This window comes from Boleophthalmus pectinirostris, unplaced genomic scaffold (genome assembly GCF_026225935.1).
Source record: "Boleophthalmus pectinirostris isolate CB_2022bp ecotype Guang Dong unplaced genomic scaffold, ASM2622593v1 HiC_scaffold_23, whole genome shotgun sequence".
NCBI classification, from domain to species: Eukaryota; Metazoa; Chordata; class Actinopteri; order Gobiiformes; family Gobiidae; genus Boleophthalmus; species Boleophthalmus pectinirostris.
Window position 1 is genome coordinate 11,077,670 of NW_026571207.1, and position 22,801 is coordinate 11,100,470.

At 37.5% G+C, this 22,801-nt stretch overlaps 1 protein-coding gene across 2 annotated transcripts in view; it reads left to right on the top strand.

The window, feature by feature from the left end:
• Positions 1 to 22,801, top strand: part of rapgef2b (Rap guanine nucleotide exchange factor 2b) — a 259,059-nt gene that overhangs the window by 126,969 nt on the left and 109,289 nt on the right. For both annotated transcript variants that reach the window (XM_055159097.1, XM_055159098.1), the window contains exon 5: positions 17,684 to 17,759. In XM_055159097.1, coding sequence (XP_055015072.1) covers positions 17,684 to 17,759 — 76 coding nt within the window. The remainder of the gene's footprint in view (positions 1 to 17,683; positions 17,760 to 22,801) is intronic.

Genomic DNA, 22,801 nt, shown 5'->3' on the forward strand with positions numbered 1-22,801 from the left:
GCAATAAAAAAATGCGAAGTTTGTATTTGACAAAGGAAGTCCAAAGGAAGATAGCATCTGCAGTCTGTTATTGCATCTTGGGTTGGTTCAGCTCTTCGCCGATTGGCCGGTGCATGGTCTGCAACTTCTGGGGTTCTTACAAACCATCTAGTGTATTCCGATTCCTGACCTAGTCACTGGAGAGAAATGAAATTGACCGGAGGCACTAGGTGGCCCAAGCCTGGCTAATGAAACCCAGCAATACAGCATAAATATAAACATGTACAAGTAAAATTAAATAGAAAATAAGAAATAAATATATCTCAGCTACGTACAAGAGTTTGTAAGGAAAACAGCGAAATGATCTGATGATTAACAGGATAGTTGTACGGAGTATGGTTTGGATATAGTCCTGTATGGGTGATGGACTTTAACAACAGTAGCTAATGACTCCTCTGTTCCTCCCACCATGCAGGCTTCATGCTGGGCTGCCCCTGCCTGGACTCTTGCATAACTCTGGGGTTTAAGCTTTGGCCTTCTTGGGTTAAAACACCTCGGCAGCCGATCACCACCAGTCTGGTCGGCCTCGCTTAAAAGGCTTAGGAGAGAGGGGAGACCACCTACAACTGTTCATTTGTTTCCATTTCCAAATGTCCATACATAGAGTTGGTTATGGAATTGTGAAAGATCATTATGGAAATTTGATATTTGTTAGAAGTTTTGGAAATTTAGAAGTTAGCATTTGACATAAATACAATTTAGAATTTTCGTAAAATAATTTGTGAAACCAAAACTGTTGATTCATTATTTACTGTGAATCATTCAATCATTACTTAACCCCAAAGTAAATATATGGTGCATTTTTTAATACAACAAAAAGATCATTTTAAAGTATAAATGTTAAATATCGTGACATATGACATATCATCTTTTAGTTATACCTTTTAGAATAGAATAAAATATTGTTATTTTCGACAAAGGTAGAAATACAGGAGGTGCTCTACTCTGTTTTACTAGAATAATTTGGAATCTAGTAATCAGCTCTGGAATTGCCAATCTCTACTGAACAAAAGTTAAAAAGGTATCTGTTTGTGAGTGTTCTGAGCTTTGAAAGATGTAGACAGACTAATAATAAAGAGTTTAAGACTTTAAATAAATACAGTTGGTCATCCTTTTCAGTATTTAAATATTTTATGTGAGAAAATATGTTATGCTATTTTAAACAGAGGATCTTAAAATCTAAAATACTTACTTTGAATGAGCATTAAATTGAAAAGGTGACCTGTTACTTAAGTTCAGCCCTTCTTTGTCGTAGTACCAAATAACAGCATGCAATTGTCTGATGTAAGCATGTAGTACGGAAAGCCAAAAGACCCAAAATAGACATCCAATCAGCACCCACGGACACAGAACAACAGGTTAAAAAAAGCCTGCACCCCCCCTGAACCCTCCTCCCTTTCTCTCCATGTCCACACTTAAACAGCTTACCCCCACCACCCACCGCCACCATTTCACCATCCACCTCACACCGCCGGATTAGAGCTACGGTCAGTCAGACAGAATGGATCATGGTCTGGCGCTAGGGCTAATGGCTGGTCATGCGTGTTGCAATAAAATACCACACTCTTGTATAACTGCGGGAGGGCATCCTGGTTGGAGACATGTCAATCTAGTCATCTGACAGCAACTGGAGAGTTAAAGTTGAAATGTGGAGCGTGCTGCCTGTCACCAGCTCTGCCCGGGGAAAAGGCCATGAATGGAGATGATTACATAACCACTGTGTTTTTTAACAGAACTGGTTTATTTTAAACTTTTGACAGCATTCCAAAGTTAAAGGTCTTGTATTACACAAAATTTACCCTTGTGAACTTTTAGCCATGTTAGAACATTTGTACCTCATCAAAAATATAGCAGGAGTTGTGTTTTGTTTCATTCACATGTTTGAGTAACCCTTTAGTTTAGTTTGTCTACCTCTCCAAAGTTCAAAATGCTCTGTTCCACCTTGTAATGTCGTGAAGCTGTAGTTTTCAAGTTAACTACTACCTTTTACCCTTTGTTCAGTTGAAACTAACAATTCCAGTAGTAAAATTATCCAAATTATTCTAGTGAACGTACAAGGAGTTTAAAGCATTTCCTGTATGACACCACAAGGTGGAACAGAGTGTTTTCTGTTTCAGAGAAGAGCCTAAACATGTAGGATTTGTGTGCTAAATGTGTGAACAAAATTCAGGTATGTTTTTGATGAGGAAATATTATAAGTCGCACCAGCCAAAAAATGCGTAACGAAGAAGAAAAAAGATATATTTAAGTCGTACTGGACTATAAGTTGCAATTTGGGGGGAAATTTATTTGATAAAAGACCAAGAACAGGCATTTCAGCCCTTCAAACTGTCGACCTTGGTTTGGAAGTCTGCCAGCTGTTTTTGAGATATATTTGTCTGTGCTCTGATAGAGGCGGTTGCGTTGCATGAAGCCGTAACACCAAGAAGGTCCTCCAGCAAACTCATTTATATTCATCTACTTGGCAACTACCTGGGCGTGGAGACGTAACTGCACAGTTGACAAGCCTCTCCAGGAAGCACATTGTTCAAGCACCCATTTGTGAATGGTTTTGTTTTCTTCATTGCAGTTAGAGTATCCTCCACTTTTCGCCAGTCCCTCACAAGTTTCTTGCTCATTCCAAACTTTCTTGCTGCTGCTCGATTAGCGTTTTCGGCTGCATATTTCACTACTTGCAGTTTGTAATCTGCAGAGTATGATTTTCTTTTTCGGAAGCATTTGTGTTCAGTCTTTCTCAGTTGTCTTTATAAGCTGATGTTTAAATTTAAAAGGGCCTAGAGCATCCTCTCGCAGCTGTCAGTGTGAAAGTAATGTAAATGTAAAATTACATATTTTAATATATAAATTGTGCCTCAGTATCAGGCTACGTTCAGACTGCAGGGCTTAATGCTCAGTTTGGATTTTTTTTGTGAAATATGATTTTTTTGCGAGGTTTTTCATTTCCAATTAAATGCAACATATATGTGCTCTCGAGTGTGAACTTTAAATGCCTCCAAAATATCCCGCATGCGCATTGGAGGACACACGATGACGTGACATGCAGCAGGTGTGCTCAGTATTTACGGAAGTACCCTAAATGCTGGGCTTGTCTCCCAAAATACAGTCCAATTCTTCATAAAATGGACAGGTTATACTTTATTTTTCATTGACATTGGATCCAGGACCACCTGTCTAATGCAATCATCACCGCCCAGTTCTGATAACACCCCTTCAATTTGGTCTGAATACAGTGAATATTAATGAACTCACTAACCTCGCTTTCCCTCCATTGACTAGACTCCGAGCCTGATGTGGTGAGATGAATGCGACCTGGCCGTTCAGACAGAAGTCACGTCAAAAGATCGGATATGTATCGGTTTTAGGAGCAAATATCCAAGTGGCCTGGATCACATTTGAAAAAATCTGATCTGTGTCATTCAAAGTGTCATTAAAAGATCATATGCAGGTCGCATAGGGGTGAAAAAATCTGATTTGGGTCACTTTAGGCTTCAGTCTGAACGTAGCCACAGTCACAGGACCTCCCAAACCATGAAAAAAAGTGTGACTTATAGTCCGAAAAATACGGTAATTCCTATGCCTAATATGTGTTATACTAAAAAAACAACAAAAAACACAGACAGACAAGACAACAATTGATAAGCAGGTGATGGGTCATAGTAAACCTTTAAAAAATCATGCTGCTGTCATTAAAGGTTATATAATAGGAAATAGGAAATAGGAAAAGGAGTCAGATTGAGTCAAGTCACCCACATTAGCAGTCTGTTTGAAATCTCTTTGCTATCGAACTTCTATAAATCTGGTTTGCTATTCAGACTGCGCGGCCCTGTGTAGTCAGTGGCACACAACCTATAAGCTTCAAGTCTGAGTCACGATTCATTTCACCGGGTTGACTCTATAGCTGAGTCAATGGTTCAGGAGTCCAAGTTATGTGTTGAGTCATAATTTATGAAAAGATGAAACCTCAAAACAAATTGTCCCCATTGAGTCATTTGCATAATCAGAGCACTCACTCTAACTGGAATTTAGTAACAGGTGCAACTTTAGCGAGTCAAACTTGATAAGCCGATGATTTGCTTTTGGACTTTGACTTCTCTTCTCATACACTGGGACCCAAGCATACTGTTAACTGGATTTTTTTGGGTCATTTTGATAAGAATTAGTTTGATTCACAGAGAGATTCTATTGTAAGAGGCATTTGTTTATGGTAAGCAACATTATATAACATTACTTGTATCATCCTTACACTCCAAGTATTGAAATGAGTTATTGAACTATTTTAAATTAATTGTACAATGTCACAGTTTTTTCAGTTGAATTGTGTTATGATTTTTAGTAAATACACTCTATGTTCATTCATAAACAATATTAAAGCCACAGTTTGTAACCTTTTTGCCAGATAAAAGCATGGTTTAACATTTCGCTTGTATTTATTGCACGGAAAACCTGCGTCGTCCAAATGATTGTAGTAAATGTGTATAGAGTTTAAAAACACAGTGGAGCACTTGTATTACCACATGACATTTTTAGAGTATTTTGAAATAATGCGTTAAAGATAGTTGTGTGCATTGCCATGAATCTGGCGATATGATACGTATCACGATACTGTTACGATTCATTATATCACGATAAATCCCGATACTAAAATAAAGGATGATATATTGTGATTTATCAAAAATTACATAAAATAACATGGTCGAGGACACAATCCAGAGAACAAAATTAAGTGAAATACAATTTATTAAACTTTTAAATCATGGGAACAGTAATAAACGGTAGAACTTTAAAGAAGGAAATTGATTCGGAAGCATTTTGAATCGATACGAGAATTGTTCAATAAAGTATCACGATATATCACTGAATACATTTTTTCTTACACCCCTAGTTGAAGATAATGTATTTGTTAATGATTATACTTAACAGTTAATTCTTATTCTACCTATTCATCTACAAGGACTACACTACCAGTCAAAAGTTTGAACTCACCATCTTGATGAATGTTTTTTTTTTTTTTTTTTTTTTTTTACTCCACATACAGTATATATGAAGTCAAATATATGGAATTATGTAGCAAAGAGTAAAAAATCCTATATATTTAAGTCCTCAAAGTAGGATTATAATATTTACTTTTTCCCTTTACTATCTTCATATATTTGATGTCTTCCCTATGTGTCTAAAATGTAGAAAGTAGTAAAAATTAACAAAACATTGAATCAAACCATATGAGAATGGTGTATGTTTATCCTTATTCCAAAGCCATCCATGTGCTGCACCAGACCGAAGCACAAGTTTGCAAATGCTGAATTATTAATCGCCATGAGCTCGCGCACACATCTCACCATCATTAGCCGATCTAATAGAACTACACATGCACGGACTGAGCTTCCAGCGTTATCGTGTACTATATTACGGCCGCTTCCTCGCTCCAAGTAAATGTTTATTAGCGGTTTTCTTGTTGGAGATACATTGCACCCACACAACATGTCTGACACCTCCATATTTGGTCAGGGCTAATCTCCAGAGCTTTTTGTGCTGTGGAAAAGGCACTTCCATAATCCCTTTTTTGATATCTCACGTTGCCAGAAGCATGAGCCTCCGGTAAAAAGGAATTTTGCAGGTTTGCTAGTGTCAGGAATGTGAAGGAGGGACGTGATTGGACCTGCCGCATGGGTTACAGTTGGCGGTATGTTTTTGTGACACTTTGAGAATGCAGTCGCAGAGATCAAAGCTGACACCTGCTTCACCTTAAAGTTACAATATAAATTTTAGGCTGTTGAATTGTCAAAGTATATGTATTTAGCAACTTTTGTCTCATGATATTATCAAAAATAATTAATAGGTTATCAGCCAGACTTTTTTCTGTTATCATTACTCATAATATGGCAATAGACCAGGTACATCCCAAGAAATGCCAGTTTGTTACATAACATTTTGGTGTCTATTTTTGGCTTGGCTCAGACTAATTGTCATTTAGCTTCTATCACATTTATAATATCACTTATTTTCTTCTAAATGCAGGCAGTCCAATGCAGGGATGTCAAACAATGCGGCCCTCAGACCAATTTTTGTTGGCCCTCAGGCTTCCTGCTGAATTTTTATTCATGTATTTATTTTGGGCCAGTAAGACATTTACATTCTTTTACAATGGAACATAAAACATTAGTGAAATCATAACAGAGATAACAAAAAATTTGCCCAAAAAGGAGTGGTAAGAAGAAAATTTATTTGATCCTACCTCCACTCTTCTAACACCATGAGCTTTCTTTTGACATTTTACATTAAACTATATGAACTTCTTACAAGTGAGGACAAAAAGTCACAGTTATAGGTTGGTAACATAACTATCATCATATTGCAATCATTCATAAAGATACCAACAACTTGTTTTTATTGAAAATTTTGGAGAATTCTGCTGTCAAAACTTAAATAACAAAGATTTTGATGTGATACAGACTTAAAATAAATGTTTCAAACCTATGGCTAATGGAACAATTTGAATAATTCACTATTTTTCTCCTGTAGCCTGTGTCCCAAAGTTTCAATATATGGATCAAATGAAAGCCTGTTGTTATCTTGCAATGATATTGTTTTATGTCAAATTAGCTAAAGTTTAAACACTTGCAAATCTGATGATCACTGATGTCTGTTTAGCCATGTTTTTCTATATGTTGACACCTTAAATTTGCTGCACATGATTTCTATTGTTTTAAAAACATAAAAAAAAAAAAAATAATAATAAAAAAATAAAAAATAAAACAGGATTAATTTCCAGTGGCGTAAAATGATTCCTCACTTTGCTTATGTATTCATAACATCCTAATTATTCACCACAATTAAGTTTAAGCACGGTTCACAACTTTCAGAGGCCACAGTTTTGCTGTCACTCTAATGTTTGCTTTACAGTATTTCTATTCTAGGGCAAATTTGTCAAAAATACATTTAGAATCAACTTCACTAAAACAGTTATTTTATAAGCTATCATGTGTTTTAGTAGTAACGTTATCAGTAGTAGCATTAGCAGTAATAGTAACATTAGCGGTAGTAGTAATAGTAACATTAGCGGTAGTAGTAATAGTAACATTAGCGGTAGTAGTAATAGTAACATTAGCGGTAGTAGTAATAGTAACATTAGTGGTAGTATTTTCAACAGTGCGGCAGCAGTAGTAGTAGAAGTAGTAATAGACAAAAATACATTTAGAATCAACCTGGCTAAAACAATTATTTTGTAAGCTAAGCATGATTTTTTGTAGTATCAACATTAGTTAGCAGTGACATTAGCAGTAGTAGTATTAACAGTGCAGCGGCAGCAGCAGCAGTAGTAGTAGTAATAGTAATAATAGTAGTAGTAGTAGTAGTAGTAATAGTAGGAGTAGGAGTAGTAGTAGTAGTAGTAGGAGTACTAGTAGTAATAGTAGGAGTAGTAGTAGTAATAGTAGGAGTAGTAGTAGTAATATCTATGCTAACATATCTATGCTACAACATCAACTATCATGCTAACAGTGCATTAGCAGTACTTCCTGGATTGGTTTTACAATATGTACCTTCTAGGGCTTCTTTGTACATTTTGAATTGTTATTACAAAAGTTCACATATACATATACATATACATAAAGTTAACATATACAGTACTTTTTAAACTTACTCTAACTTACTTTTTGACCATGTTTAATTCAGAACTCTACATAGATACATGTTGAGTCAGCCTTTATGGTAAACTGAAAGTTGTGATGCCTTCAGTTCTTTGAAAAACTGTCGCAATTGTTGGTGATGCATTTGTTGTCCAAGTATAAACCCATCTCCCCAACTAGCTCACATCCCTTTACTTCTCCTCTTTACACCACAATCGGCTGACAGCTCATCTTTTCTGGAAGTAGATTGCAAAAAAAAAGAATCGTGGAATGTCTCATGTTCCTGACTAAGCCTTTACAATATCACTTTGTATGACAGTTTTCGGCCATGTTGCAGTGGAGTTAACATGCATTAAACAGGGCTTGTGAAAACAGCCGACCTCAGCGTTAACCCTTCTCTTGCCTTTGTTTAGTCTGTCCACAGAGGAGCGGGTGACTGTGACATGGGCTACAGGCCTTTTCATGGGAAATCACGTGGCGCTGGCTGTCAAACAGTTGTTGTAAAGGTATCAGTGAAGAAGAAGGGAGCTGGGGGAGTTAAAAGTGCACAACCAACTCAGGAGTTGACAAAAGAGGGGGAAAAACACAAAACCTAACAAAGCCAGTGGGAAACAATGGGGACAGAATAGCCACATTAGCTAAATGCATTTGTGAAAGCAGAGAAGATATTATTTAGGTAACTACTGGTTCCTCAACAGATTTTTCAAGGGTTATTTAATTTGTATATAGTTACTGTATTATAGGTACAGGTCCTATATTACGCAAAATTGACTCTTCTCATGTTATAATGTTGTTACAAATACCGATTCGAGCGTCCCCTGGGCTTGAAAGTCCCAGCTCGAGCGCTCTTCTTCTCTTGGGCGGCACATGGGTACCTCCTGTGCCCGAGCGAGGGGGGACATTCTCGCACTGTGATGTATTTAGTTAGAAAATCTGCATTCTATATCATAATAAAATGAAATGTGAATGTAGCGAGACCAAATTTCCTTGTTTATGTCATTTTACCCATCTTCCCAAGGGGCACACATTTTTCAGTATGTAATATCAATATAATCCTCATTTGCTCGCAGAAGTTTACTATGAAATCATATTTGAAATATTTTTTTCTTCCGTCAATCTTGCCCCCAGTCTTAGTTCTAGCGCAAGTGTGGGTTTGGTGTGGAGCTCTAAACAAGAGGTATGCCATGCTTGAATATTGGGTAGAGTGGAGAGGACTGGGGACGTGGTGTGGCGCGTTCAATGAACTGACAGAATCGTTGAACTAGTCCACTGAAAAACGACGTGTAACATGCTCAAGACATGCGCCGTGCAGGATGTTCATGTGCTGTCTTTCATCAAAAACATACCTGGACTTTCACCCATTATTATTGGTCTGTCTACAAAGCTCAAAATGCTCTGTTCAACCTTGTGATGTCATGTATTAGTAGTTAACAGCTACCTTTTACCATTTGTCCATTAAAAACAGGGCTGGAATTATCCAAATGAGTCTAGTGAATGTGTATGGAGTTTAAAAACACAGTGGAGCACTTCTTGTAACACCACATGACATCACAAAATGGAACGGACTCAAGAGAAGAGAAGAACTCAAAGTAAATATGCATGTTAATGAAACAAAACACAACTCCAGGTTTGTTTTTGATGAGGAAACAACATTATAATATTATAGATTTTTTTTTAAAGTGTATTATGGACCCTTTAAATTTCACTATTTGGACTTTTTGGGCAACTTAAAATGGTCAGTGTTTTCAAATGAAGTTCTTGTTTGCCATAGTGATAGACAGACTGATGTGAGGTATGATTGGAATCTCAATGAACTAAAGGCAGAGGGGCCGTACAGACATAACAGACGAGGGACAGTGGGTATGATTGAACCAGCCAAATAAACCTTGATCTCACTTTTCATAACACGTTCTTCTTCCAGTTAGGTAACGTTAGGTATGAAACGGCTTGACAGTTAGGCAGATTATGTAATATTATGAACCTAAACAGAATCAGTGTGACTTAAAGAAAACAAGTTTATCAGGTTGGCGCCCACTATAGAATGAAAATGCAAATATACTGTAAACAGCTTTAATCGTCCTGGGTACAACTGTTATTGTATTAACTCACCAAAAGGCTTTTTGTAGTAGCAGTAGAAGTAGCAGCAAACCACGCAACCTGGCAAAACAATAATTGTATTAGGAGGAGTAGTAGGAGTAGTAGGAGTAGTAGTAGGAGTAGAAGGAGTAGGAGTAGGAGTAGGAGTAGCAGGACTAGTAGGACTAGTAGGAGTAGTAATCGTAGTAGTAGTAGAGTATGAGTAGTAGTAGTAGTAGTAGTTGTTGTAGTAGTAGTTGTTGTAGTTGTAGTAGTAGTAGTTGTTGTAGTAGTAGTTGTTGTAGTAGTAGTAGTAGTTGTAGGAGGGGGAGGAGTAGCAGTAGTAGGAGTAGGAACAGAAGTAATAGTATTAGGAATAGTAGGAGTAGTAGGAGGAGTTGGAGTAGTAGGAGTAGTAGTAGTAGTAGTTGTTGTAGTTGTAGTAGTAGTAGTTGTTGTAGTAGTAGAAGTTGTAGTAGTAGTAGTTGTAGTAGTAGTAGTAGTAGTTGTAGGAGGAGGAGGAGTAGCAGTAGTAGGAGTAGGAACAGAAGTAATAGTACTAGGAATAGTAGGAGTAGTAGGAGGAGTTGGAGTAGTAGGAGTAGTAGGAGTAGTAATTGTAGGAGTAGTAGTAGATTATCAGTTGTTGGAGTAGGAGGAGAAGGAGGAGGAGCAGTAATCATAGGTGGAGGAGTCGGAGTAGTAGTAGTAGTAGTTGTAGGAGGAGGAGTAGTAGGAGTAGCAGTAGGAGTAGTAGTAGGAATAGAAGTAATAGTACTAGGAACAGTAGTAGTACTAGTAATAGTAGAACCAAAGCATTTTAGAAGTATTACAGAGGTAGTAGTAGCAGCAGCAGCAACAGTAGCAACAGTAGTACCAGCAGAAGTAGAAGCAGTACTATTTTTATTCCTGCAGTTTTGCTCTGTTGAAGTTTTGTTGTATTTTGTACAATGACAATAAATCAAATCTAATCTAGTAGCAGCAGTAGCAGTGTTCACTTTTACCACCAGGACTTCAACGTGAGCAAGTAATAAAAACAACTTTATATATTTCCTAAAAAAAAAAAAAAATCTGATCACAAAACTCACCACATAACTCAGATTCCCTTCTACATTCCCATTTCCTTATATAAAAAAATCATTTTAACTTACCCCCTGTATGGCTGCACCTGTAATTCTCTTTGACAAAACACCAGATGTGGCCAACTCTCTCCCTCCCTCATATCCCCAGTCTAAATCAATCCGCTTCTAGTTTTCTTTTCTCGTTGTATTTACCCCTGCTCCCTTCTTCTCCTTACATACACAACACATTACAGCGCTGGGTCCCCTCTGGTTCAGTAGTCTGCGTGTGTCTGTGTGATTGATGAAGTCTGGCCTCTGTGCGTGTGCTCTCTCCCTTCTCCCCTCTCGTCCAGGCAGGGATGGAGCAGCTCATTTCAACAGGAATGCAAGGAACCCGGAGTTTTTCATTTTGTACCGGTCAAGCTGAGGTCCGGGAGTGAGTGAATGAGTCAATAGAGCAACAGGGAAGAGGGGATTCAGAATAAAAGGAGCGTAGTGAAAGAAAAGGAAATATATTGTTCTTTAAAGAGCCCATTTTCCGCTATTTTCTGGTCTGTTATAATGTTGTTTTCTCATCAAAACATACCTGGTGTTGTTTTTTGTTTCATTTGTACATGTTTAAAACACAAACCCTGCATATTTAAGCTGAGAAAACGCTCTGTTCCACCTTGTGATGTCATGTGGTAATACAGGAAGTGCTCCACTGTGTTTTAAAACTCCATACACCTTCACTAGAATCATTTGGATAATTTCAGTCCTGAACTAAAGGTAAAAGGAGCTGTTAACTTGAAAACTATGTCGCTTCATGAACATCACAAGGTGGAACAGAGCATTTTGAGCTTTTGAGATGTAAACAGACTAATATTCAAACATGTGAAGGAAATGGGGCTGTCGCGGTTAGGGAATTTCTCCTGTGGTGGGGTATAGTGTCCCAACTAGGGATGGGCATTCGATGAAATTTTTTTAATCGATCGTCGGAAGAATTAACGATCGATTATCGATTAATCATTAACGTGTTTATATTAAAATCATCATCATTATTATTACTATCTGCACTACTAATCTGCATAAATAAATTCAACTTTACGACATATAAACCGTAACGACTCTAGAGCCACATCAATCCGTTTGACATTATAATGTATTTAACGCAGTTTTGCGCAACTCTCACAGAAACAAAACTTAAAACCGCATCGCTAATTTACATAAACTCAGCGAAGATAAAACTACAGCTCTTGTGTCGCTGATGCAGTCAATTTCTGTCGGATTAAAAGACATGACTCAGTGGAATACAGGTTAGTGTGACCATATTTGCGTTTGTCAAAACCAGGACACCGTACGGGGGGCGGGAGGTGGGTCCTCGTCATCGACATTGCGTGACTCTCACCTGGTAAAACCTTTTCCCACTGGACACCGAAACATATGTGCTGCTTTGTACACTGTGCACATGGACTCCCACTTGTCCCGAACGCAACGGAAAGCGTGGAATTTCTTGTACAACTCATCGTTAAATACGCATTTGCGTTGCAGACTGACCGACTGTTTGTGTTTGCTCGCTCCTTCTGAGTGCAGAGAGCTACATGTACGGACCCCTGTTTGGTCACGCTACGCACAGCAACCTACATTCGGTTTGTCGATTAAAATGAACGTAATCGATGAAATTCTTAATGATCAATTATCAATTAATCGATTAATCATGCCCATCCCTAGTCCCAACAATGTGGTTTGCACTGATACCACACCTCCGAGCTAGTCCTGGTTTAGTCCTGGTTTAGTCCTGGTTTAGTCCTGGTTTAGTCCTGGTTTAGTCCTTGCACAGTCCTGGTTTAGTCTTCCTGGTTCAGTCCTGGAATCAGTCCTAGGTTAGTCCTGGTTTAGTCCTGGTTCAGTCCGTGGCGTGTGCGGTGCAAAAGTCCGGCATCTCTGTCAATGTTTCTTCGCTTAGTAAATAAAGCCTGTGAAGTGATGACAGTCGAGTCGCGTCTGTGAATTCGTATTTGTAATGAAGAAAGCGTAACCATATTATTTCATTTCGTGATTGTAATTCATAATTTGTGTGTGATTTATCATGGGCATGGGCGGGTGGAATGTCAACAGGTCTGGGTGGGTGCGGATTTAACTTTGGTGCGGTGCTGTACTGCGCAGGTGTGGGTCTCCAAAAATGGACCCATGCAGGACTCTGAGTTAGGTCACGTTGGTCACGTGGTAGCGGTGACCCAACATGCACCGCGGTGGGCCTTTTAGTACCGCAGTGATTAATTTTTGCGGTTATCGCGACAGCCCTAGAATGCAACACAACCCAACTCCAGGTATGTTTTTGATGAGGTAACAACATTGTAACATGATTAAAACAAGAGTCAACAAGCGTCAGTTTAGTGTAGAGACTGTGTGGTGACTGTCATTTTATCTACTGCTTCATTGGAATATGACGATGATGACCGTGACCCAAAATCACACCTCAACAAGGCTCTTGAGCTTATTTAAAGATAAGATAAGGCAATCTTCATTTGTCTCACTATGGGAAAGGTCTTTAGTGTTGCTATGCTCAGTTTAAGAACAGTTAAAGAATATAAATAGGTACTCAAAAAGGTTTGATTTACTTGAATTAATATTTCTGCTGTCATTGTAGGACTGCTTTTTGGAACAACAGATTCTCAAAAAATTTAACTTGCCAGTAATTATCCAATCCAACCCAATCCACTTTATTTATATAGCACATTTTACAAACATGACAGTTTCCAAAGTGCTGCACAGACAAATTAATACAATAAAAGACAGTAAATCATAATTAAAAACAATAAAGAAAAAGTGCTAAAATGCATAAAGCTAAAAATGGTAAAACAATTAATAAAATAAAGTAAATAACTAAAATAAATAAAAGACACACAACTCACACGGTGTTAAAAGGCAGAGAGTTAAAGCGGGTCTCAACTTAACTCTATTCGTTTATTCAATCCAAATGTAAAAACACTGGGAAAAAAATCTCAGGAGATTTTCAGCATATGTGCACACTTGTGGCAATTTTTGTCTCACGAGATCTTGAGGCACGAGATCTTGTCCCTCCCCTGCTGTGCAAGTACCCTATAATTAAATAAAATAAAGAGCTGCAGCACTATTGTGTACATAAGTGGCTCTGACTATTATCAAGTGCAGTGCAGCATGTAAACAACATAAAACAAGTGACTTCAGTGTATTATACAGGAGATTATTCATACTGTGTTACAATATTGCACATAATTACTAAAGGCATACTATATTTTCTGAAGGAGGGTCCACTACCTGCTCATCTTTATGTTGCTGCTTAGACTGGAATGTTCCGCCGTATGGCATTAAACAGACCTTGCAATTTTTCAACTTACAGTGTTTTATTGCGCAAAAAGACATTGAAAAACATGCATTATTGTGAGTGAGGTCGCCTCTCCACAGATCTGACTTCTGATATTGTGTGTCTCCAGTAGGGGTGTAACGATATCCATATTGTCACAGTATGAACGTCACGATATGATATTTATTGCCATATTGTGGGAAAGCACACGATGTGGTGGAGAGGCTCACGATTAGGGATGTAACAATCTCCAAATCTCTCGGTACGATATTTACACGGTGTACATCTCACGGTACGATATTTATTGCAATATTTTGTGGAGGTCAATTTGTGACCTTTTCCTCTTAAAATGCCTTGACAAGACTTAATCCAAAGAACTGAGACTTAAAAGTGCTTAGAACTGTTATTTCTTCTTGTAGCCTACACTGAAATGGAGCAAAGGATCATGGTCTATGTAGTTCCTTGTCTTTTTTAGCTATTGCTGCAACATAACTCTTAATTTAAGCAAAGACACTTGTAATTCAATATATTGTGATGGTCCATGATATTATTGTGAGCACTTTGACGATACAATATCACGATATTTTGGTTATTTTGACATCCCTAGTCTCCAAGGAGATACGTAAGTTTAATGTCATACTGTGTAACATTCCAGGAAAAGCAACAACATCTCCGCGGAGACAAGCAGGTGGTCCAGTCTCCAGTGGTTTGCTATATGTCGCTCCTCACTCCTTCCCCCATTTTTGTTCCGCCGAATAAAGTCTAAATGAGCAAAATGAGAGAAATATATCTTTAGAATGTTAAAAACTGAAATATCAATTATTAATAAATGTGCTAATAGTTTGAGAAGTATTTAATTTATTTATTTACTGCAATTGTTTCAAGCCATATTGGTGTCAGCTGACTTATGTAACATGGGGTATGAACCGTGCCAAATTCAAACTCGTGACATAATTTCGCAAGCAAACTTTACACCACAAATTCTACATGTTAAATTTTGGGATTTTTAAAACAAATGTGACTATTTACTTCATCCAATCATCCAATATGGACAGACAAGCGCGCTACATACAAGCCCTCGCATTGACCGAATCGAAATCATGCAAACAGCGGTGCTCTCAGCATTAACTAATAGCCGCACAAAGTGAGTCTGTTGTTTAGTTTGTCTTCGTAAACCTAATCAGAAAGCTAAGTATATGGGTCACATTCTCAATCACAACATGTTCAAAATAGCGAACAAGGACAGCTTTGTGTCTCTTCCCCCGCTCTCAAAGACGGCATTCTCTGGCCCTGCCACAAGTTGGATGGCCTCCTGTTTAGTGTTTCCATGACGACTGGCCTCTATGGAGAGATTTTGTACTTTTTTATATTAGAAGTACTGTACAAACTGTGACGTGGTATTAGTGGAGTTTTCCAAAGGTAGTTTTCCACGGCTAGGAGGGTGCATGACTGAAAGGTAGTCTTGTTCTTCAGTGCAGGTGTTTATATGGGAATTCCATAGTAAATATTTTAAAAGTTGGACACATTCCTCGCTCTGGTTCCAAAAACACACTTTTTAGCCGGGCTGTGCTGTAGTGCAGTGTTAAAGTGCCAATTTTCTTTTTTTTTGGAGATCCATATTTCAAAAGTCATAAACCTTCGCGACCCAAGTCAATAGACGTTATTTGTAAATCACAAAATAAAGGTGGATTTGACCATATTTTGACCATATTTTAAGCATATTTTATTGTTGACTGAGTGATTGTGTCTCTCTGAACAATTAGTATTAAGCAAGTTTAAAACAATGAAAAACACTAATTGAACCAGCATTAAAAGGATCCTTAAGTCGCCCATTTCTTTTTCTTTTCAGTATTCAATTGAACTAGCAATATTGGAACAAAATACTCTGTAGAGCTGTATATTGGAAACCTACATGCAGATTGTGACAAGGTGACTTAAAAAAAAAAATCTCTTGCGACTCACCTGAAGGTCGTGACCCAGTGCTGTAATGGACTGAGTAGGGAGGAAAAATTAGGGACTAGTTTTGGAGCAGATAGAGTCCTGTATTCCTGATTCCTGTTTTTCACCGCATGATACTAAAGTCCGCTTCTAATCTATAATGATTCTATAACTTTGAAAGAGCTTTTTTAGTAGTTTTTCAATGTGAAAGTCCACAGAAGCAAGATGATTCTAAGAAATGACTCCTATCTAATGGCATTTCTGAGTAGAGAACATTGACAACTGTCCTCGTTCTTGTTCCATTTGTCTGATGTAGAGTTTTGACTTGAAAATGGCTTATTAGTGGTCATACTACTACTACTTCTACTACCACATCTGCTGCTACTACCACTATTGATCGATACTAAAACTAGTATTGAAGTAGATAGTTTGAAAAAGTATTGATACTGAAGAAAACTGCATAAACAGATCTTTCTGATATACTATTGATCTATATCAGAATGATCTTAAATAACATAACATCTTAAATAAACCATTATTTTGTGTTGAAAATTAAATTCGAATGTCTTAAAAGTAGTCTTTTCTTGTGTATTAGGAATTCATTTAAAAATGTTAGTATCTTGCCAACTTTAGTCCCATTTTATTGAAATTTGCAAACGATTCATTGAAGTTCCAGTGTTTCTCTCTTTGGCCCATTGTGTCACACTTTTGTATTAGACTAGGAGTAGAAGTTGGCGCATTAATTGCCAAAACATTACATTTAGAGTCAACCTGGCTAAAACCATTGTAATAGTAGTTTTAGTAGTGGTAGTAGTTGCTGAAGCAATAGCAGTAGTAGCATCAGTAACAAAAAAGAAATGTGCATTTAGAATCAACCTGGCTAAAACAATTACAGTACATTATGAACTAACCAAAGCTCTGGGTGGTAGTAGCAGGGTTCCCACGGTCATGGAAATTCTGGAAAGTCATGGAAATTTAAAATCTCATTTTCCAGGCCTGGAAAAGTCATGGAATTCTGTAAATTCAATGAAAGTTTTGGAAAAGTCATACATTTTTAGTATCTCTTTCACACAATTACAGCATTAAGTTAAGTTATCATTAGGCCATTATGATTATTTCTGAACGATGCGCCTTTTGTTTAAAAGAGATGACAATAAATGCATTGACAGTATTTTGAATGTTAAAACTATAATACCAAACTATAAGATGAGTGGAAAGGGTTAACATTTCATATTTACCCCTAAAGGTCTGAACAATTCTACACATGTAGGTGCTGTAAAGTCATGGAAAATTCACTTTAGGTCATGAAAAAGTCAAGGAAAAGTTTTGAAATTTTGTCAGTGAAAAAGAGTGGGAACCCTGTAATAGTGTTAGCAGTAGTAGCAGTGATAGCAGAGTTCACTCTTAGCACCAGGACTTCAAAGTGATGATTCTATAGTTCCTAAAAATGTTTCCCTCGACTTTTCTATTTCTTTATATTAAAAAAAATCACTCTAACTTTCAACCCTGCCTCTTTGCACCTGTAATTCCCTTTGACAAAACACCAGATGTGACCAACTTTTGCATAAACAACTACTTGCCTATTGTCTCACACTTGCCTTCTCTCTCGTCTCTTTCAGTTTCGGAAAGCGCTCGGCGGGCAGCCTCAGACGTGGATGTGAGTGTATAGTCCTCGAGCCTTCCGAGATGATTGTGGTGAGTCCCCCTCGTTGGTGTCAGAAGCATTCACTTGCACGGCATACAGTGGAGCGGGTCTGGACCTGGCACCGCACCTCCTGTCTGCAGTAGACATGTCAACAGCTCAGCAGTGAAAGAGGATTATCACTATTTGAACCTCGCCAATAAATCACCACATTCAGACCACATAACATGCTATTTAAATACGACTTGTCATACGGGGTGCCAAATTGTGTAAGATCCAATTTCTGGACCGAAGCTGGGATTTCTCTGTGCAGTTTAGAGGTTTATTTAAATAAGCACTATAGGCTAATCCTCCAGCTAGAGAGCAGGGGTGTGCAAAAATATTGAAATAACGATATATATATAATTTAATTTGATGATACAGTATCGATATTTTGTGAAAGAGCTACAGTTGTGTTGCTTTTTTGGAGAAAGTTCACTTGTTTATGACATTTTCACAGTTTTGAATAAAAGGGGTGTTTTATATGAACTTAGTGGTTTAATAAAGACTGAACCGTATCGTATCGAATCGTATTAAATTGAAAGTGGACTGTATCGAAAACTATATTGTATCGGTAACTTCTTAACGATACCCAGCCCTACTAGAGATTGATTCATTTATTCCGTTTGCAGGTATATTCTGACATAATTCCACAGACAGTCGTATTTAACAGACCAAAAAGGTGTAGGCTGAAGCTTGAGCTTATTATCCCTACCTTATATTCCTTTGTCATAGCATCATCTTGAAACCAGTTTATATTCATAAACAGAGCAAGAGGAAACAAACAAATCTGTAGCAATATAGCAAAGTACTGCAGCACAAACTAAGTATCATAATTCATTTATCTGCCCAGAGTTAAACATTTAAACTTCTTTTTAAAATCGAAGAGAGTGGTGCACAATTTTAGGTTCTTTTTGATAAACATGGCCGTACCTCCGAGCTCATATTGGCTATTTCGGATTTTTAACATATTCTGTAAAGATTTTGACAAAAGCTACGAGTCGTAAGCAAGATAATGGCCAGCTGCACAGTGGAAATAGTCATATGCAAAACACTTTAACTACTTTAACTAGTCCTGAACAATTTGGGGAAAATATCTAATTGTAATTTTTCTGACAAGCTTTGCAGTTGTGATTAGATTTGCAATTAATAATAGGATAGTGTTCAAAGTTCAGATTTTGCCCAGAAGAACTGACTAAAAGGCTGAAATATGAACTGTCAAACTAATACAAGGACCACTAAAGGCAGCACACACTGAACACAAACCTGCAAATGGATTTAGTTTTCACTAGAATTGTCAAAAGGGAACAGTAGACAGTGCCATTAAAACACCATTTACACAATTTATTTAGTTTTAGTTAGTTTTTAGGGCCCATATTTTGCCACTTTGTGATCTATGTCATAATATTTCCTGATCACAAACAGACCTGGAGTTGTGTTTTGTTTCATTCACGCTGTAATGGGCCCAACAGAAAGGCAAAGACAAGGTATAAAAAGAAGTTTAAATAAAGTAAAAAAAAAAAAATAAAGTAATTTACCAAAGGCTCTAATGAGGTAAATAAGTAACAGAAAGTCGGGCCCAACTGAGGTAACTTAAATCAAACTGAACAGAATCAAAACTAACCCAATCAGACAAAGAACAGGAGTGTTTAAATACAAGAGGGCCAACTAAGGTTATGTTTTACACTAAGAATCACCGTATCACCGGATCGGAAACAATTTGTATCCGGCCACGTCATTTATGTGTCCGCAATCAAAGCCTGAAACGCTAGTCACATGACTAGGCTGGTGTCACGTCGTCACAACTTCACGTGGGCAATAAAAACAACGAAGTGGAGCACTGTCAAGGAAATTCTGCTCACAAGACAATTCTGTTAAAAAGAAACACTCAGAAATGACCAAGAGTAGTTTATACTTGCGCAAGGAGAGTTGAGGACTGCCTGCCCCTGGCTACGCTCTGGCCTACTCTGCCCCACAACTCTCCGAGCACCCATTTATTCAAAATCATGACACAGATAAGGTACAATACATGACATCATATCACACAGTGTTTACATGATCACATACTAACAATCTTTTAGTCTAAAATTATTTATGTTTTGATTTGTTTTTATTATGATTTTAATGTTTTTCTTGTTCTGTAAAGCACTTTGAATTACTTTGTGTACGAATTGTGCTATACAAATAAACTTGCCTTGTCTTTCCTTGCCTAAACCGCCCCCCCATTTCACACTTGATTACATGTTCCAGGTGATAAACAATCAGGTCAGTTTTCTCCCAAACTTATGTTGAACACATGATGTTGAAAGCCCTTAGCTGCTTTTCTCATAGAAGATAAATAGATTAGCTTGATGAGTCAGGAACTCTTTAACTAGGTCATATGATTGCATATATGGAAAAACCCAAAAAACAATTATTGATAACTTTATTCTCACACACAAATTATTACGTCGTTAAATGATTCATAACACTTAAAATAACAGAGAAATTCTTTCACAAGCACCTTGTCTGAAGTTGCAGCATCCGATTTTGAGTTGATGAAGATGGCAAGTGTGAATGTAGTAAGAAGTTCTAGCTGCGCTGTTTCCCGTTTGTCTATGGTTTGTTTAAACTGTTTTCCACAATAGCGTCACATGACCGATGTCACGAACCCAGCGAATCAGGAAGGCGCAAGTCACAGTGACGTGGTTCAATAAGGACGGCAACTTGAGCTCTTACGTCAGCGTATCAACCGTCTCTGGAGCCGTTTTCCATCGGATTCAGTGTGGACGAACACTGCATCCACAACGAAAGCGACTTGAATATGTACTAGTGTGGATGGGGCCTAAAACTGAACATAAGACAGGGGGAATTACACTAAATAATTAACTAAAACTACTAACTTAATCAAAGTAACAAGAAGGCAAATAAGTAAAATACAGAAAATAATAAGTGATAATAAAGTGACCTTGAACAAACTAGACAAACTAATTTAGTAAAACAAACTAAATAGTGCAACCCCCCCTTTGTTGGTCGTGGGTGGTCTCTGCCAAGGGTCACTCAAACAAAAAAGAACAAGTGTAAGTGAAAATTCAGACTCATATTAACTAAAATATGTGCACCCAAATGAGAATATAAGTGTAAATAAAGGAATTAAATAAAAGTTTATGTGCTTTAATTAACTTAATGTAAATGAAATGAAATAATACTAACACTGTGTAGCAGTGGCAGAAGTATCCACCATACACACATTTAACACACGAATTTTGCATGTTTAGGCTCTCAGTTCTTCTCTCCAACAAAAACTCTTGATGGGTATTTTTACACAGCACTACTCCAACATGTGTGAATGAAACAAAACTCTACTCAAGGTATGTTTTTGATGAGGTAACAACATTCTAACATGGCTTCAAACTCATAAGAGCCCACCTTTAAGGAACTGCTCGGTGTCTTTAAAATGTATTCAGTCTAATTCATCACAGGTAGCTGCTTTTACAATATACTATAAGGAATTTTCTTGGACTATGACACATAAAGGTCAGATAGTTTTTCTCAAATCTATCTTTATCATATGGCTACTTTAGTACTTCAGCCAACATAAAACACATTGTCGTCTGGCATTACCTTACTTCATAAATCATAGCTATCGATTCTTTCTTCTATTCTCATAAAACAAAATCATCTGTATTGACGTAATGTATGGTCTATCTGCCGCAGGTTTTCATGGACTTTGGGTCTTAGCGCCGCCCATTTAATCAGCCTAAGTGCTTTTTCCCATTGATATTTATCTCAACTCCAAACTTTTGATTTAACAGTCGTCTTCCCTGGAGTCCTTCCAAATCATCCGGTCGTTTGAGTCCAAGGATGCTCCCAAATTCTGACCCACTTCTTCTATATAGACTCTGTAAAAATTATAATGGAGGCAGCTGGAGGCAAAAGTAAAATGGAGCATAATGTGATTTCAATGAGGAAACGACCATTACAGGCATGCACAAAATACAAAAGGGGTATTTGGTAAATGGTAACCACTCAGATACATTATTTTTTAATAGGAGATTATGATATACACCAGGCATTTTTTATGAAATGCTGAGAATTTACTGGCAAAATACTTGAAATGTTGAGCCCACTATATATTGTTTACTTACTGTATTTTTCGGACTATAAGTCACTCCGGAGTATAAGTCACACCATCTTAAAAATGCATAACCGCACAGGACTATAAGTTGCACTTTTTGAGGGAAATGTATTTTATAAAATCAGAGACCAGGAACCGACATTTTATCTTCAAAGGCAAGTTATACTATTTACAAAAGAATAGAGAACAACAGGCTGTTAACATAACATATGAGTAGTTCTTCAGATAACTATAGCATAAACAACAGAACAAGTTTACCAAACTCTCCATCTCACTCCAAATCACTAAATCCATTGAATTCTTCATCCTCGGTGTCACTTCTGCCCAACTCCATGACCTCCAGAGTTAAATGGAGCACCGCTTCCTCTTCTGTGTAGCTGTTGTCAGACTCAGCATTAGTTCCAGTTAGAATTATTCCAGCCTTTCTGAATCGTGATGGAGTCACTGAAGTCACTTAAATTTTAAATTTTCAGTGGTACTGAAGTAATGGTGCAATCGACTGACATGATACAGACAGGACAGCGGCTCTTTCTGCAGGAGACATGCGCAGTAGAGTGTAGTGACAGTGGTACAGAAGTAATGGGAGTAGCAGATACTGACACACAAGTCTAGAGCGCCCTCTCATGGCTGTCAAGATGAACATTTTAATATATAAATCGCACCTGAATATAAATCGCAGGACCATCCAAACCATGAAAAAAGTCTGACTTATATTCAGAAAAATACAGTAAATTAGATCTATTACACATTTCACAATAATTTACTTTTTGTGGAGCTCAAATATGATTTTCAGGCTTAAAAATTGATACTTTGCAGCTGATAGCATCATTATTCGCTGGGGGTGTGATGCTAACTGAAAGCACTACTATGTTAGAAGCTCTGTTGCTCAAGTTAGACTAAATTTTATTTTAACACATTCTGAACAGAATGAGCTGCCTT